The 18,931-nt window shown below is 33.0% G+C and overlaps 1 protein-coding gene across 3 annotated transcripts in view; it reads left to right on the forward strand.

Annotated features, from left to right (window-relative positions):
- The window catches only part of PPIG (peptidylprolyl isomerase G (cyclophilin G)), a 41,702-nt gene extending 28,911 nt beyond the window's left edge, over positions 1 to 12,791 (forward strand). For all 3 annotated transcript variants that reach the window (XM_008591003.1, XM_008591061.1, XM_008591123.1), the window contains 5 exons: positions 5,624 to 5,834; positions 6,957 to 7,118; positions 8,544 to 8,631; positions 11,127 to 11,263; positions 11,454 to 12,791. In XM_008591003.1, coding sequence (XP_008589225.1) covers positions 5,624 to 5,834; positions 6,957 to 7,118; positions 8,544 to 8,631; positions 11,127 to 11,263; positions 11,454 to 12,567 — 1,712 coding nt within the window. In that variant the 3' untranslated portion in view covers positions 12,568 to 12,791. The remainder of the gene's footprint in view (positions 1 to 5,623; positions 5,835 to 6,956; positions 7,119 to 8,543; positions 8,632 to 11,126; positions 11,264 to 11,453) is intronic.
- The last annotated feature ends 6,140 nt before the right edge of the window (positions 12,792 to 18,931 follow it).

Here is an 18,931-nt window from a genome sequence, read left to right on the forward strand (position 1 = left end):
TTGTTGCCATACTTGGAATTTTTAAATGTTCTTTAATTTTCAAAAAAAATTATAAGTTGAGGAATTATAATTGTATATATTTATGAGGTACAAAGTGGTGTTATGACATGCGTATACAATGTAGGATGATTAGATCAAGTGAATTAACATGTCTGTTACCTCAAATACTTATTATTTTTGTGATGAGAACATTTGAAATTTACTTTCTTAGCAATTTTCAAATGTACAGTATATTATTATTAACTATAGTTACCATGCTGTGCAAACAGATCTCAAAAAACTTATTATTCCTGTCTGACTGAAACTTTATAGTCTAATTTTTAAATTTAATTCGTTCATTTTGTTCAAAATTTTGAAAAGCCTAAAAGGATAGCCAGCGAGAATTCTCTTCCCATTTCTGTCCATGAGTTCCCATTCTCACATTTTGTACATTATTCCATGTGTGTGAATGTTGATTATGCAGGATAAATACCTAGAAATAGAAGATCTAGATTCCAGGGGTCATGCAATTGTAACTTTGGTGGAGAGTGCCACTAGAATATTGGAAAATAAGTTTCCCCACACGCTTTGCAAAATCACGTTATCAAACCCTTTAATCTTTACCAGCCTAATAGATTTTTTTAAATGCTAGTTTTAATTACTATTTCTCTAAGGAGTTTGATGTTAGCATCTCTTTAAGAGCTATTTATATTTTTTATATGAACTGAACGTTAATTCCTTTATCTTTCATTTTGTACCCATTCTATTGTTCTTTTCTAAAGTTCCAAGCCTCCTCCTATTATCATTTCCTTTTTTTTTTTTTTCCCCTTTTTTTCCCCCTTTTTTTTCCCCCCCTTTTCTGGCCTGTAAGGGGATCCAAACCCTTGATCTCTGGGTTACCAACACCAAGCTGTAACCCAACTGAGCTAACTTTCCAGCCCCTCATTTTCTATCTGTTTGGAGAACTTCCTTCAGCCATTTTTTTAAAAGATCAGCCTGCCGGTGACAAATTATCCTCGTTTTCTGAAAATCTCTTTAATTTCACCCCCATTCATGATGGATATTTTCACTGAATGTAGAATTCTGGGTCGACATTTTTTTCAGCACATGAAAAATGATATACTGCTTTCTTCTGGCCTCTGAGAATTCAACAAGAGGTCTGCTCCCTGTCTTTCAAATCATTGTTCTCTGTAAGTAATGTGTTGTTCCTTTCTAGCTGTTTTCAGTTGCTTTCTTTTCTTTAGTTTGTAGAAGTTTGATTTTGATTTGTCTTGGTGTGGATTACTTAGAGTTTATCATGTTTGAGGTTTGCTCAGCTTCTTCAATCTATAGGCCTATACCTTTCTCTAAATGTGGGAAATTTTCTGTCATTTTTTAAGAAATATTTTTCAGTTTGAAACTTTTACTTTTTTCTGGTACTCAGATAACCCAAATGTTAAATCTTTTGTTATAGTTCCACAAGTCCTTGAGGCTCTGTTCTTTTGTTGTTGTTCAGTGTATTTTCTCTGTGATATTCAGATTGGGCAATTTCTGTTGATCTCTCTTTGGTTTCACTGATTCTTTCCTGTGTTGTCTTCAGTCTGCTATTGAGCATGTTTAGTGAGTTTTTTATTTCAGCTATTGTATTTTTTAGCTCTAAAATTTCCTTTCATATCTTTTTTCCTGAGATTTTTCACTTTTCTTATTTGTTTCGAGTACTTATAATTGCTCATTGAAGCATTTTTATGATGGTTTCTTTAATATCCTTAATTCCAGTTAATTCCAACATCTTGAGCAATTTTGGTCGTCATGTCTTTCAATTTTCTTTTCTCATTAAGTTGTTATTTTCCTGGTTATTGGTAGTATGAGTGATTTTTTTTTTTTTTAATTGTATTCTGGACAGTTTTAGTGTTATGTTATAAAACATTGGATTATGTTTATATTTTCTGTTAGCAGGCAGTCTCCCTATTTAGGTTTAGCATGCAGGTCCAGGCCTACTTTTGTGGACTGTGGTTTCAGTAATTTAGTTTTCCGGGCCTTTGTAGTGCTATTCTGGTTTGCTTCACTTATGTGCTTCTCAGAGGCCATTTGGAAAACCTGGGTGTTATTCATTGTAGGTTAGTTCTGAAATCTTCTGACATATTAATTCTAACTAGTTTCACTTGGGAGTCTGCTCAGGACTTCACATACAGGTTTTAATAATTCCTTTCTCCAGCTCCCTTCTGTTTGATATCTGTGCCACTTGCCAATGCAGGGGGAGACTTAGGGGGAGTTGAAGCTCAGGCTTCCGACTTTGTCTTCACTGACATCACTCTGGCAGGAGAAGAACACTGCTTGCTATCACCAGGGTCAGGGGGACTAGAAATCCAGGTTCTCTCCACCTGGTCTCTGCTCACACTGCCAGGGAGGAGGGTGCACATTTTTTTCCTTCGTATTTTGTTGGAGTAGGGCAGATACTGGCGAAAGGTTTAATGTCCTTCTGAATCATCTTTTTCCTAGTGGTTTGTCTGGACAGAGCAGGGTTTTCTTGGGGCTTATTAACATCTGTGCCTTTTGGCATTTCTGAGTTGCAGGTTTCTCCAGCATACAGTCTAGAGTATATTGGAGGCAAAATGGAAACCACTGTGTCATCCCCATGTCCCGAGGTCCTTGGTCACTCTACTATCTTTTCATCTTTCAGGATCTTCTTATGTTTGTTGTTTGTATCATGTCTAGGGTATCTACTTGTACTTAGTGGGAAGTATAGGGAGAGATGAATCTATTCCATCTTAATAGGAATTGCTTCATTCCTTTTTTTCAAGTTTTTCACCTTGCTTAAAAATCTTCCCTTTTTAAATCCAAAATCTTAAATGAAATTACACCTATAAAGGACTTTGTACAAAGATATATTTTCTTAGTCCTTGACTTTTTATCGTGGAAAATATTAACATATATAAGTGAATAAAATAGTATAACACACATGTTCGTTGCCTAACTTCAACAGTTTATTCATGTCCAATCTCATTTTACCCATCCCAAGCCACTTCCACCTTTTGTATTATCCCCCACCCCCTGGGTTGAATGCCTTTTTTAAACGAGCTATTTTCTTTCTTTTCTTTTCTTTTCTTTTCTTTTCTTTTTTAATTTACCTTTTTTTTATTGAAACATAATTGATTATACATATTTGGGGGGGTCAGAGTTGACAGTATTTGGGTACAATATGTGATTATCAAATCAGGATAGCTGGCATATTCGTCACTGCAAAACGTACTCATTCCTTGTGTCCATTAACCAATTTCTCCCCACCCCCTACCCCTTTCCCCCTTCTAAGAACCACAGTTCTGTTCTCTGCTTCTGAAAGTTTAACGTCTTATTGTGTTTGTTGTTCATTTCATTCTTTTTTTTCTTTCTTTCCTTCTGAGCTCCCATTTATGAGTGAGGGCATATGGTATTTTCTATTTCTGTGTCTGGTTTATTTCACTTAACATAATTTTCTCCAAGTTCATCCATGTTGCTGTAAATGGCAAAATTTCATTCTTTTTAATGGCTGAGTAGTATTCCATTGTGCATATATATATATATACCTCATTTTCTTTATCTAGTCATCTACTGGTGGACATTTAGTTTGGTTCCATATCTTGGCTATTGTAAGTAGAGCTTCCGTAAACATGGGAGTGCAGGTTTCCCTTTGACATCATGATTTCTGTTCCTTTGGATATGTACCCAGTAGTAGGATTGCTGGATCTATTATTTTGAAGCAAATTCAAGGCATAACATTTTATCCATAAATATTTCATTATTTATTTCTAAAAGATGACACTTTAGAACAATAACCAATACCATAGTCATATATACACACACCCCCACACACACATATTCCTAAATATCAAAAATCTTGATTGTTCAACTTCTAATTATTTCATCATTATTATTATTTAATTTTGTTGTTGTTTGAATGTGGGTCCAAATAAGGCTCAAAAACTGTGTTTGGTCCTGTAAGTTGTGTTATGTTTGTGTGTTTGTTTTTTCGTGTTTTTTTAATTTTTATTTTTATAGCACTTGTACAGAGAGATTGAGCAGAAAGTACAGATAGTCTCCCATACTTTCCCAACACACATATACACAATTTTTCCTATTATTGACATGTTACATTACTGTGGTATATTTGTTACAATTATGAATCAATACTGATATATTATTATTAACTCACTTTTATATTAGGGTTCCATTTTTGTGTTGTACAGTTCCGTGGGTTTTGCCAAATGTATGATGTCATATATTCACCATTACAGAAGTATTATACAGAATAGTTTTGCTGTTCTTCTAGATTCCCCCTCATCTCCTTTTGTGTTTCCTTGAAATGTGTTTGTCAAAGAAAATAGGTCATTTGTCATATACCATTTCCCATAATTGCACACATTGGATTTTGCTAATTGAGTCCCTGTTGTGTTATGTAATGTGTTCTCTTTGTGCTTCTCTTTTATATAACTTGGTAGGTAGGTCTGGAAAACTGATCAGATGCTGTTTTTTTTTTTTTTTTTTTTAATTCCTTCTAATGGGAGCAGGAGTTGCACAGGACCGGTTATCTCTTTGTGTTCTACAACAGCCATTGGTGGTCAGTGCCTCATTAGAAGTTGCAAAATGATGATATTGTAACTCTGTAATTCCTTCTTCATTTATTCTTGGAACCCTTCTGATAAAGAGCAACTTACCTTCATCTATTTGGTTTGCAGTAGTACAGTTTTTGTGGGAAAGGCAGGATAAATGCTTTATATTTTATTTACCAACATCACTGTGAACTGATGGATTTTAATGTATTTGATGTATTCCAATTTATTGTAGTTATCATCTATATACCACTGTTGTCCCATCTTTGGCCTGAATTAGCCTCTTCAAGTCCACCATGGTTTGAATTAGCATACCTTTAGATGGGTCAAGCACTACCCAGTTTGTCATACTTCCTCCAATTCCTGTTGTATGATACCTTGTTAGCTTCACTTGTTTATTGTTTATGTTAATTGCCTGGTCCTTTTAAACGCTTCTGTGTTTTTAGATCCTTTTTAAAATTACTACTTCCTTAGCCCAAAATAAAATTTCAATTTGAAATAACTTTTTGTAGAAACCCAAAAACATTTATTCATCATGGACAAGTGACTTTCCTCTGCTATGAGTCTGCTCTTCAAATAAAGCTAAATTTTTTAATTATTAGAAGAGTGCTCAGGCATTGAAACATAAGCCCAGGTGGATGGGATCATGTTTTTTATCTCTTCATGTACATGCAAAGTATTTTTCTGTTATTTCCCTACTTCAGATTTACTGCCAATCTTGATAATAAGAGAAAAATTAGGAAAAATAAGAAAATTAGAATATGTGACTCTTGAATGTTACTCTTCTTTTTCTAAAACTTTTGTTAATCAGATGTTTTTTAAAAATAACTCAGTTTAGTATTTAAGACTTACCTATTACGTTTCAAAATTTCTTTGGCTTTAAGAGGTACAACTTTGATCCATGAATCTGAAGATGTGGATTTTAATCCTGAGGGGCTTCCTGTACCTTTCGGTTCAGATAGCTGAATGAACTAAGTGTTAAGAGACTAGACTTAGTGAGAACCTGCAGAAAATTTAAATTTCCAATTAGAAAGTTTGTCTAAAAATTTTTGACCAAAACCTTTTTGTTTTTATTAAAGTTAAGAAAGAAGAAAAGAAAAGGCATAAATCATCATCTTCCTCCTCATCATCTAGTGATTCAGATAGCTCAAGCGATTCTCAGTCATCATCTGACTCTTCTGATTCCGAAAGTGCTTCTGAAGAGAAATCAAAAAAAAGAAAAAAGAAACATAGGAAAAATTCCCGAAAACACAAGAAAGAAAAGAAGAAGAGAAAGAAAACCAAGAAAAGGTCTTAATTTTACTTTCATAATACTAACTTTATAGTGTGATTCCCTTCTGTTTAAATAAATCTGTTGGGAATTTTGATCAATTATATGAGAACTATAAATAGAGCTATTTTATAGCATGGAGTATCATAAAACCTTTTCAATATTCTACAGTCTGTAGATTAAATTTGAGTATATTTATTTCATTTTTAACAAAACCTATCAGTTCATTTTGTGTACACTCAATGAAATGATGCTTTTGGTTCTAGAGGTTTGTGTAGTTTATGGGAGAATTGTGGGATTAGTGAGAATTAAAGAAATCCAACAATTTTTTTTCTTTTTCTGTTGCAGTCTCACTTGCTTTTTTATCCTTTATCTCCTTTGCTCTGGTGATAGCATGAGGGTAAAAAGCAGATAATGTCAGCATATTTACTTTCTTTTTTGTTTTGTTTGAAGTAATGTTACTAAAACTTGTTTTTAAATCTGCCTATTGCCTCAAAAGCAACATTTTAAAGTACAGTTGGGCCTTCATATCCATGGGTTCCACCCGCATCAAGGGATTTAACCAACAGCAGATTGAAAATAATTTAGGGTGAAAAAATCTCATCTGCACTGAACGTGTACAGACTTCTCTTTCTTGTCATTATTCCCTAAACAATACAGTAAAACAACTATTTATGTAGAATTGACATTATATGAGGTATTATAAGTAATCTAGAGATGATTTAAAATATATGGGAAGGTGTGCATAGGTTATATGCCAAAACCACACCATTTTATATCAGGGACTTGAGCATCCTTGGATTTTGGTATCTGCAGGAGATCCTGGAACCAATCCTCCGTGGATACTGAGGGATGGCTGTATTTTAAATTCATTGTCCACAGAGTTTCATATTTTGGATCCATTTTACGAGAGAATTTTTTTGAGTGTGTGATAACAAAAATTTTGTTTTGGTTTTTGGTTAGTTGATTTGTCAGAGGAATGGAGAAGATTTTCCCTGTGTTCCCCATGTGATCACATCTTTGGGAGGGACAGGATGGTGTGTATATTGTGATATAAGGGAAAGAAATAGCAGCAAGTGCAAATGTTGGGTAGGTATACATAGGAACCAAATGTAACATGTTTTGTTTTTCTGTCTATTAAGTGCATCTAGTGAAAGTGAAGCTGAAAATCTTGAAGCACAGCCCCAGTCTACTGTCCGTCCAGAAGAAATCCCTCCTATACCTGAAAATAGATTCTTAATGAGAAAAAGCCCCCCTAAAACTGATGAAAAGGAAAGGAAAAACAGAGAGAGAGAGAGAGAGTGGTATGTGAATGTATATTTTGTAGAGTGCCCTACATGTTTTTCCATAAAACTTTTCTTCGTTTTCAAAAGTTTTTACTTATTTTAGACAAGATTTGATTGGTGACCTTGTCCCAAGATTGAAATTCTCTTTTTATAGGATATTGTTAGCAAAGCTTGTTTTTGCTAGCCACATAACTAAGAAAGATAAATTGACTTAAATTACAAGCAGATTTTGAGAAAAGTTACTTTTTAAAATGATAAGTACTACAAATGCAAAACAGATACGTTAGGTGGTATTCCAAACCAATAACAAAATAATGTTTAAGCAATAAAATGAGACAGTGTTTTATTGTGTTATTTATATACATTAAACTTCTAAGTAAGTAACAACCTTGGTTTTTCAATTTGTCTATTAGGAAAAAATGCTGGGTTTTTTCCCCTTACCTGATTTACTGTATTGTGGTAATGAAAATGGATATCATGATCAAGTACTTTGAAAATTTGTCTGCATAAATCCATCTTATTAATATCCATAGTTCTGTTGGTTCCTTATGAGTCATTTTAATAATCATGTCCAAAAGTAGAAAAAAGGAGATTGAAGTCTTTCTCCTAGTTATGATCAGAAATATATTGTTATACAAGTAATAAAAATTTCAGCAATTCCCTGTGCTTTACCATACAATAAAAATATAAAAAATAAGTCTTAGGTATTTGGAACTTCGGATAATTTTGATTTTTCACTAATATTGGAAAGGATCTTTCGATGGAAATAAAGATTAAAGAAGAAATATTTGAACTACTCTAGAATGAACATTTGAAATATTACTTATATGGATGTTGTTAATGTGCTAATTAAATATTAACATATAACTTTTATTTGAAAACACAGTTTCCCTTTTTGGTATAAACCATGATATGGATGTCTGGTTAATTCAGACCAGCTTGTCTCTGTTTAATTCACATTACTTACATTTCTCTATAGTTCTGTTATAAGTGAACAATCCTTATAGGGTGATAAGGTACTTTGGAATAAGATAATTTTAAAATTGTTCTCTCGACAGCATGTAGCCCCTTTTGAGCTCTTCTATGTTCATTTTTCCTTAGCACTATCAAGTTAATTTCATCTTAGTAATGAGTATGTAACAGTGTTTCTCAACAGGGCATGACTGGCATTTTGGGACAGGATAATCCATCCTCACACATTACAAGACTCATATTTCTGATTCATGGGCACTAATTACTAGTATCGCCCTCTAGTCATTGACAGTTGAAAAAATGCTGTCATACTTTCCCAGCTACTTACTAGGAATTGATAGCATTTTTGGTTGAGAACCACTAATTATATATAGCATTTTAAATTTATTAATTTAGATCAGTAAAGCTATATTGTCCAGATTCATTTTTACAACAACAATGACTTTTAACTTTCCCTTTGCTTCCTTGTAGTAATCTACCTAACTCCCAGCCTGCTTCATACCAGAGACGACTTTTAGTTACTAGGTCTGGCAGGAAAATTAAAGGAAGAGGACCAAGGGTAGGTGATTCTTTCCCCAGAAATCTTAATAGTATTGCATTTATCATCTGTAAATAATTGTAGTGCTTCTTAAATATTATTTTACTGTACAAGTAACTAAAAATTTAGGGGAGATGCAGATATTGAATTATATACTATATTCTCTTTTTATAGTAACTTCTGTGTGTTGGTACTTCCAAATTGAAAATTCCTGAGCTATAAATGGACTTATATTTACATGGTGTAAAATAGGATCAAGGTCTTTATTGTACCCCGTGTTACTTCTTGATCACTCTATCTCTACTCTTGTTAAAAGTAAATAAATAAAAATTAACCTTATTCTTGTATTTCATTCACTTTATCCTTACTGGATTGTCCCCATCAGAATTTAAGAATTTTCTTGTTTTCAAAACTTTTTTTAAACTTGGCTATACTTTCTATCTTATTTCTTCACTTCCTTCTCATTTTTCAAGCATTTCAGTTTTTCTTTTAACCCCTACCATTCTGCTCAAAACAGCACTTGCTATATGGTTAGCTCCATGTCACAAATCCAGTGACTTTTTTGTCTTTGTTTTAATCTTTCTTATAATTCTCTTGCCCCATTGCTTTCATCACATTTTCTCTTATCTCTCTGCCCCACCCCGTCTTTCTTAAATTTCCAATATCAGTTCATATTCCCTTGCATGACCTTTAAATGTTGTAGTACCTCAAGGTTCCAGCTCTTCTCACATTGCATATGCTCCTTGGGCTATCTCATTATTCTCATGGTTGATAACTGTCATATTTTCATCTGCTCTTCTCAGCACCAGAGGCTTATTTGACTAATGAGCACCTCAAACTTAGTATTTACTAAATTGAACATAAGCACATCGTCTTTAGACCTGATCCTTTAGGTTCCTAGTCTCAGTGACTGGCACTTAGATTTAGTTTCTTAAATCTAAAACCCAAGAATCATTTTGATTCTCCTCTTTTGTTCATGTGTCATATATCTTAACCATCACTAAATCCTGTCAGTTCTACCTGTTAAATACTCTGAAATCCATCTGTTTCTCTCAAGCTTTACTTTTGCCATGTTAATTCAGTTCACCATCATATTGTCCAAACTATAAATGTCTTCCTAACTGGTGTTTTGGTAGTTCTCAAACTTTTTGTCTTAGTACCTCTTTATACTGTTAAAATTATTAAGGACCCCAAAGAGCTTTTGTTGATGTGGGTTATATCTATCAAAATTTACTCTTTTGGAAATTAAAGCAAATATTTAAAAGACAAGAACGTAAGCATACATTTCATTGGCTGTGAAAGCAGTGAAATCAAAACATGTCTTGTGACCTCCGAGTATCTCCACTGTATAATAACAAAAGAATGAAAACGGAAAAGGCAAATAATGTGATATTCTTATGAAAATTTTGACCTCACAGATTCCCTAAGTCTTGGCATCCCTACATCCTTAGATTACACTTTGAAAATAACTGATCTAATCCTCTTTGTTAACACTAGCCCGAATAGTCATTTAACAATGAAAATCTTATTATGTCACTCCTTTATTATTGATTTTAGGGTAAATCCAAAATCACAAAACCTAGTCCTTACTTCCCTCGTCAGTATTATCTAGTACTGCTTTCCCTTGCAATTTTTAGCTTTAGGCCTACTTGATCTGTCTTCTGATCACTTTTTAAACATGCTGTTTCTTCCTTTCTCAGAACCTTCAGAAATGGTATTTCATTTTAACTGTTTACACTCTTATACTAGGTATTCTCTGATCACCTGTTACTTCTCCTTTTATACTCATTCTGTTGTAGCTGCGTATATTTTTAATACCAGTGATTACATGTCCATCCATGTGTTATCCTATCCCCGTGGAATATAAGTTTCAGGAGAGCAAAGCCAGATATATCTCGGTTCACTGTTTCCTCAGTATGTGGTAGACTGGCTGGCCATCCTAAGGGCTGAGTAAATATTGGTTTTAAGTGAATATCTATGCATTTACTCAGTTTTTCTCATAATATGGGAAATGTTTGCTTTGAAATATCAAGTATACATAACACTCAAATTGGAACTTGGCAACTTGTAAGAAGGGTTGCACCTAGTGTGCTCTAGCATCACTTGGCTAGGACTCTTCCATGGAGAAGACATGAGTGGCTAGAGTTTTTGTAGTTAATGTTCTTTTATGGAATTTGCAATATGACTAAAGTTTCTCTGCCTCATTGACTTGCTGTCTGTAAATTGGGAAATTTGAATGATTTTAGAGTGTATAAAAGTATCAGACATTCAGGGGCCAGCCCGTGGCTCACTTGGGAGAGTGTGGTGTTGGTAACACCAAGGCCACGGGTTCAGATCCCTATATACGGATGGCCAGTCAACTCACTTGGGAGAGCGTGGTGCTGACAGCACCAAGTCAAGGTCATCTTTAAAAAAAAGAAGTATCAGACATTTTATTTGAACCTAGAAATATACACTATATAGCTATTGTTGTAATGTTTTTATACATTAATTTTTTCCCTTTTTATTTTCTTAAGCGTTATCGAACTCCTTCCAGATCCAGATCAAGGGATCGTTTCAGACGTAGTGAAACTCCTCCACATTGGAGGCAAGAGATGCAGAGAGCTCAAAGAATGAGAGTATCAAGTGGTGAAAGATGGATCAAAGGGGATAAGTAAGACTTTTATTATTTCAAATGTAGTGATAAGTATTTATTTTTACTGTTGTACATAACTTTTAGTAATAGTCATTTTAATTATTTCTGAATATCTTAAGGAATATAGGATATTATTTCAGCTAATTATGTTTACCATTTTTCCCTAATAATATTTCTGAAAATCTTTCTTTTTTTTCTTATTTCTTAGGAGTGAGTTGAATGAACTAAAAGAAAATCAAAGAAGCCCAGTTAGAGTAAAAGAGAGAAAAATAACAGATCATAGGCATGTGTCTGAGAGTCCAAACAGAAAAAATGAAAAGGAAAAGAAAGTTAAAGACCATAAATCTAACAGCAAAGAGAGAGACATCAGAAAAAATTCAGAAAAAGATGATAAACATAATAAAAACAAAGTGAAGAAAAGGGCCAAGTCTAAGAGTAGGAGTAAGAGCAAAGAGAAATCAAAGAGTAAGGAAAGAGATTCAAAACATAATAGAAATGAAGAAAAGAGGATGAGGTCAAGGAGTAAAGAAAGGGATCATGAGAATGTTAAAGAAAAAGAAAAGCAGTCTGATTCTAAAGGAAAAGATCAGGAAAGGAGTAGAAGTAAAGAGAAGTCTAAACAGTTAGAATCAAAAAGTAATGAGCATGATCATAATAAAAGTAAGGAAAAGGATAGACGTGCACAGTCTAGGAGTAGGGACCGTGATATAACTAAAGGTAAACACAGTTACAATAGTAGAACAAGGGAACGAAGCAGAAGTAGGGACAGGAGCAGAAGAGTGCGATCTAGAAGCCATGACAGAGATCGCAGCAGAAGCAAGGAGTACCATAGATACAGAGAACAGGAGTACAGGAGAAGAGGAAGGTCACGAAGCCGAGAGAGAAGAGCAACACCAGGAAGATCGAGAAGTAAAGATAGGAGGAGAAGGAGGAGAGATTCACGGAGTTCAGAAAGAGAAGAAAGTCAAAGCAGAAACAAAGAAAAATATAGAAACCAAGAAAGTAAGAGTTCACACAGAAAAGAAAATTCTGAGGGTGAGAAAAGAATATACTCTAAAAGTCGTGATCATAATAGCTCAAATAATAACAGGGAAAAAAAGGTTGATAGAGATCAAAGTTCATTCTCGAAAATAAAACAAAGTAGTCAGGACAATGAATTAAAGACCTCCACGTTGAAAAATAAGGAGGATGAGAAGACGAGATCCTCAGTGGAAAAAGAAAACCAAAAATCAAAGGGTCAAGAAAACGACCATGTACATGATAAAAATAAAAAATTTGATCATGAATCAAGCCCTGGAACAGATGAAGACAAAAGTGGATAAGTGAGTTGTATAAACTTATTTTCATTCTTTCTCAAATTTTAAGTTTTAGAGACTTGCTGGTAAATCTCCTTTATGTTGTTTTCTTTTTCATGTTTTTAGGTTGTTTTGTGTTTGTCTTTTTTTTTTTTTTTTAATGTGGACTTCATTGAGTTGATCTTTTGATAATCTGCAACTTGGATAATTTGTACTGCTTAAGTTTTAATAAACTTGAAATGAGAAAAACATTTTGGTGTAATACTGTGTGCTGTGTTTTAACTATTTTATGTATGCATTTTTGTGTTGCAACAATCAACCAATAGCATTCTAATTTGTTTAATCAGCCATTTAGAAACAAGCGTAACTGATGGTTGCAATACATTGTTACAAAAGCTTGTATTTCTCATGATTGAAGTAACTTTAGAAGCCACTGGAAGAAGTCTTGTGTAGATTTTCTGATTGCATTTATAATAGAAGCTTGCAGCAGTTTCTTTTTTACTCAAAAGCAGGGTCCTCATAACTTGAGGTCTTAAATCATCACTTTTGATTTTTTAGTTATTTCTGTTTTAAAATAGATAAATATTTTGTTATATACATTATACTTCATACTTTATTGTTTATTGTTCCAGCTATACCTGTTTCATCTTAATGCTTTTCCTGTTTAGTTTTGTTTTACTTAACTGTCTATAAAAATTGTAAGAGTATTTTTTTCAGTTAATGTACTGATTGAGCTTGAGTTGCTGTTATACAGCATTTGACAAGAATTATACCTTGAATGATCAGATTGTAATTCTGAATTCTATGTTGCTTTTAGTCTGAAGAGTTGAAATTGTTGCTTTTTGGGAACATTGTTTTATTATTATCACTACCCTTTTCTAAAATTAAAAAAATACTTTTCTCACTAAAACATAACACTTGTGCAGGTCCTTAAGCCTAGACAGTCTAAAAATTGTTCATGTTGACATTAACTTCTAAGATTTCTCTTTTTTGGCCACCGACCTATATAGAGTTTAGTGTTAATTCTGCATGGGTTTTTTTGTTTTGTCTTTTTAACTTGAACTAACTTTTCTAACTTATAGCTGTGAGTTTCAAATGGCAAGAAAATGCATCTTTTCTATATATGTATCACGATCGGCTATAGCATGTTTATGACTCTGGTTTCTTTATATGCAGGTGGCTTTATACCGTTACTCTTAACATTACTTTAACTTGGCATGTATAACATTGCCATATAGAGCAGAGTAGAAAGTTGCAAAATTTGATAGTTTACAAAGTTAAACACTCAACATATCCAAAGTCCATTTAGTATTTTGTGTGTTGTATTTTGCTATTTTTGTGATGTGTGGCCTTTTATTCTACAGTATCTCTTCTGAATAAAACACCAAGCATCCAGCAAACAGAAAACCTGCCTCATTTGAAAAAAAAAAATTTGAAATTCCAATTAATAGTAGCCTCTAGAGAGTTTTGTACTTTAATATTTGTCAGTATAGTATCAGTTCTATTACCAGCATAGCTTCTTGGTAAATCCAGTAACTACTCAATGCTATTTGTAATGAATAAAGCAATGCTTAACATGATACTTCCCATTATTGATTAATACAGTAATGATACATTTGGCATTGTGGTAGCTATTGCAGAATGAATAGTGTAATGCTTATAAGTTTGTTTGGAATATCTTGAAACAAATATCCACAATGGATTCTTTCTAGAGTTTTTTTCTTGATGATAAAAGTAGTAGATGTTTGTTATAATCCAGGGTGATTGATTCCTTAGAGACTGACCATAAACCCACATTAGGGATAATTGAGTTCGAGTGCCCACACTGTATAATCTATTATATAAATTATTGTTTGTCTAAAATTCAGTACATTGCATTTTTAAATCTTTGTCATAAACTATTTGAGCTTCAAGAGAAGTGCTATTTAAGAAGGGATTTCTAGTAACAGTTATATTTTTTTAAAAAGTCCATGCTAGGTAAAAATACTTCTATTTGTCTGATCCCAGAGCTTTATCTACTAAGAATTATAGACAGGGACTTTCCGAATCTTAGAGTTTCAAAAAGTAACCACGGGGGGAAAAAATGTAGTAATTTCTATAAGCAGTATTCTCCTGTTTGGGTTATCAAAAGAGCAACTCTGTGCTAAGCATTATTTATAGTCCTTTTTAAAAGATTTGTTAGCTGTTTTTGTAGAGCAGATGTGGTGAAGGAGTCTAGGTGAGAGAGGACAATCAACTAGATTTTATTTTCAGAATATAAAGAGCATTTAGAAAACAAACAGCATTAACTATAGCTCAAGGTCTGCACTTGCAGCTGAATAGCACACTGCTCAAATGGTTCTTTCCTTTATTACATTGTTAATAGTTGTGCCATTTTTAGTTTTACTTTGAACATTCTGTTTTCTTAAAAGTCAGCCATTTCTTTCCCTTCAAATTGATTTTGTAGTTGTGTCTGAACTTAGAGTTCACGTCAAAGTATATTTGATTTATTATTATAGAGATATTTAAATTGTTTTTATTGCTTGATTTGGTGAAAGCTGAGAAAATTTTTTCAATATGTAGAATTTTCATGATTATTTTGTGTGAATTATATTCTAGGTAAGCTATATGCCACAGAAATTGACACTGCAAAGAGATTAATGTTAATGAAATGAGCAGTAGAAAAGCTACTGAGTAACTTTAAATAAAACATTAATTAAATTATTCCGTAGTTGGTGAGTTCATAGAGCAGTGTAGTTTCTTTTACGTTGCTTAATTGAAGCCCTCAGAAGTTGCAAAGAATTAATCTGATAAATCTGTCTTTGCACAAATGTGATATTGATGCATGTTGGCTTTGCTGAATGGCCTTTGACTCTTGTGCCCACTGGAAGATATGAAACTAAACAAGTAAAATATGTTACGGACAGGCACACACTGAGTTTCTAGTTTTTTGGGGTAGTTACATTTACTGACAATTTATTTTCTAGTTAGTATATGGAGCTCTAATTAGCATGTTTTTTGGTAGTTTATTGTATTTCACTCCTGTTAGTAATAGTTTTTTAATAACATTGACCTTTCTATAGAAACTTGTTGGGTTTGCCTTCAACAGAAAGTACTTTAAATATACACCATATAGCTTGACTGTTATAAATAAACAAAATGGGTATTTTTCTGTCTCCTTTTGGTTATATTTACTGTAATTATTTCATTTAGGATTCATTTACAGTTAAATAAACTCTTCAAGGATTATGGATTGATAACCTGTTTATTGTGAAAAGAAATGTTTTGTTACAAATACTTGTTTTAAAAATTAATAAAACAAGCCCCAAGAAGTGTAGCATTGGCTGGCACACCTGTCCATTTTGGATTTCCCAGCTGCCTCTAAGTGATTCAGACACATGCAAACTCTGACAGAAGTAAATATTTAAGGGAAAATTAAATAATATGAATAAGAAAATTCCATTAGCAAAGTTGGAGAAAGCAGTCATTGAGGGTTGTTTGTTTTTTGGTGTGAGAAGGAGTGTTGGGGTTGATTTGTGTTTCTGTCTCTTTTTTTTTAAAAAGAAAGCAAATGCCATATGTTACCAAAAGCACATGCTGTATATTTTCTTCGCCCTTTGTGTGTTTATAGTATTTTGAAAGATTGATAAATGAATTGGGTGTTTGTATGTGGGGATATTCAAAATTGTGGCTGTTCTCTTTGTGGAAGGGAAAAACAAAGTTAATGCACTTCTTTTCCTAGCTCAAAAGTCACTGTGATGTATATTTTTTTAATGAAATTTAGAAATAAAGCTGTTGTCTTCTCAATTGTAAAATTAGTTTCAAAATGCTGCTTCTCTTATCATTAGTCTAGTAACTGTTGATGTTTTCTGCAAACTGCATTTTACAAAATTTAAACTTCGAAACTGTATTAACTTTTATAGTTAAACATTGTATTAAATAAACTATCCTATAATAAACAGTTTGGTTTTGTATTTTTTAAATTATTGTTGTATTAGTCATTCAACCTTTATTTTTATCTAAAGCTAAATAATGAAAATAAACCAACTAAAACATACTTTATTTACCCACAGAGATATAAAATTGTTTATATGATGAGAAAGCCAAACCAAGAATTTAACAGTACCATGCTTCTTTAAGAATTTAGCCAGCAGTGACGATTTCCAGGTTTGGCAATACATTCTAGTGTAAATGTTTAATAATAATGCTTCAGATTGCAGTGTATAAACTTTTAATGTTAAACTTGGAATTTGCATTACTATGTATTGGAGTACTACTATTTGTTTTTTAATTCCTCCAAATTGCTCAGTATTAGGAGCACTGTAATATATATCCTGTGCCTATTAGCCTTAATATAATACTTATAGTTGTAAAGCCATACGAATATTGACTTGTAAAACAAATTGTCTGGGTTTTGTTTTGTTTTGGTCTGGCTTTATTTTTACTTAAATTACACATATTTAGAGAAAATGCACCTAGTTAACTTGAGAGTCATTGAAAATATATGTCTAGGTAAAAACATTCTGAACATTCAGTGGTTTGTATTATGTTAACAGGTGAATATTAAACTCAAGATCTGGAGTTTTTTTAAGTGCTTTATCCAGGAGAATGTAAACTGAGTGCTACAAATGAACTGTGCAAATTGTGTATTAAAATACTTGCAGTCTGGCTGGTTAGCTCACTCAGTAGGGCATGGTACTGATAACACCAAGGTCAAGGGTTCAGATCCCTGTACCTGCCAGCTGCCTAAATAAATAAATGAATAAAATACTTTCGGCATCAATTTGCTTTTTCTATTTCCTTTCTAGGTTTCTTTCCTAAATATATTTCCTTACCTAATACTGTGTTATTACCTTTTTCTTTTTTAGCCCTGATTCATAATTTTTATTCCTCATTTTCCCCCACCAGTCCTCTCAGTACTCAAAATGCCTTGGTTCCAGCTTATAATCTTTGTCATAGATTTTTTGTACAGTTTCTCTTATCAAATCAGTAGATTAGAGCAGTTGTGTTTCTGCTGCTTTGTGCTATGCCACTCAGTTCTTTTCACTGAATTGTGATTAATTTAAAAACTTTTGCATGGCCTTTGTTTATAATATACTCAACTCTAGTAGAAAACCCAGCCCAATTGAAAGTAAATAAATTGTATATGTAAGGAAGAAAAACTAATGATGTCTGGTGTTTTATGTTATCCTTAACTAAGTTGGTTGTATAACAAATTTATGTAACTATTTTATACAAAATTTCATATCCTGTTTTATAATTTGAAGATAGCTCTAAAATTAGTACTCACCACTAGATGTCATATTTTTAAAAACTGAATTTAAAAGAGAGGATATATGGCAGCAGTTCCTAGACTTTCTTGGTTCACTTTGCCCTTGCATCTCAGTAATTTGAATTTATTGTTGTCCGTAGGCCAAAAAAGAAATACATAATAGTTCTGTTTATTAAAGTTAATTTGACATAGCCGAAGTATTTATATCCTTACAATTTAGTAGCCGTTTGAAAAATGTATCTTTTTATTCTTAACCACAATTAGTTACTAGTGGGACATGTGCAACTGTTGGTCATTGCCCAGTTTCTCAAACCTTGGAATCAGATTGGATGCCACCACTCTTTTTTTCCTGTAGTACATTGGTTTTTGTGCAGTACTTGAGCTTTATGCCATCAACTGCTGAAAATCCATCTTTACAAAGATAGGATGTCATCTAAAGGAATGGTGCATTTAATATGTTGAGCTACATCAAGGTTGTAATAACCTGTGGTATACTATAGGTGTCAGATGTGTTTTGAAATTTTACAGTGTCCCACCAGCTGTGCCTTTGTGAGTTCACTGTGGTCCCTTAGTGCACCTGGGCACACAATTTGTAAATATATATAATGTTTTTTAAATAACCAGCTGCTTTATTCCTTTAAAACAGAATTTTTTTTAAAGCCTGAGTCCATAAACCCCAAAACAAGTGATTCAGAATAATGGCTTCCCACAGAATCATCTGCCATTTTTTAAAAATATAGGTAGTTATCCTCATCCCAGATACACTTAACCACTGTACTGGGTATGGGTGAGAGTCACTGCTGTGCAGTCTATGAGAGGGCATTGTGGAAGTCCTGAAATTATATGCAGAATTTAGTGTATGTAACTTACTGCTGGAGGAGCTATGCATTTTATCAGATTCCCAGAGGATCATTACATCAAAATGTTTTGCTCTAAGATTTGGTCTCTGAGAGAATGATGTACAATTTATACCTTTATCCAGCATACCTATTTGTAGGAATCTCTCAGAGGTGCACTGACACAAATATGAAACAAAATACTACTTTATCTTTTATCTTTACATAGCTGTTAATTGTAGAAATTTGTAATGGCAGAGGACTGGAAACCACCCAAATAACTATCGGTATGCCACTAGTTGAA

This window comes from Galeopterus variegatus, unplaced genomic scaffold, assembly GCF_000696425.1.
Source record: "Galeopterus variegatus unplaced genomic scaffold, G_variegatus-3.0.2 Scaffold12, whole genome shotgun sequence".
Lineage (NCBI taxonomy): Eukaryota > Metazoa > Chordata > Mammalia > Dermoptera > Cynocephalidae > Galeopterus > Galeopterus variegatus.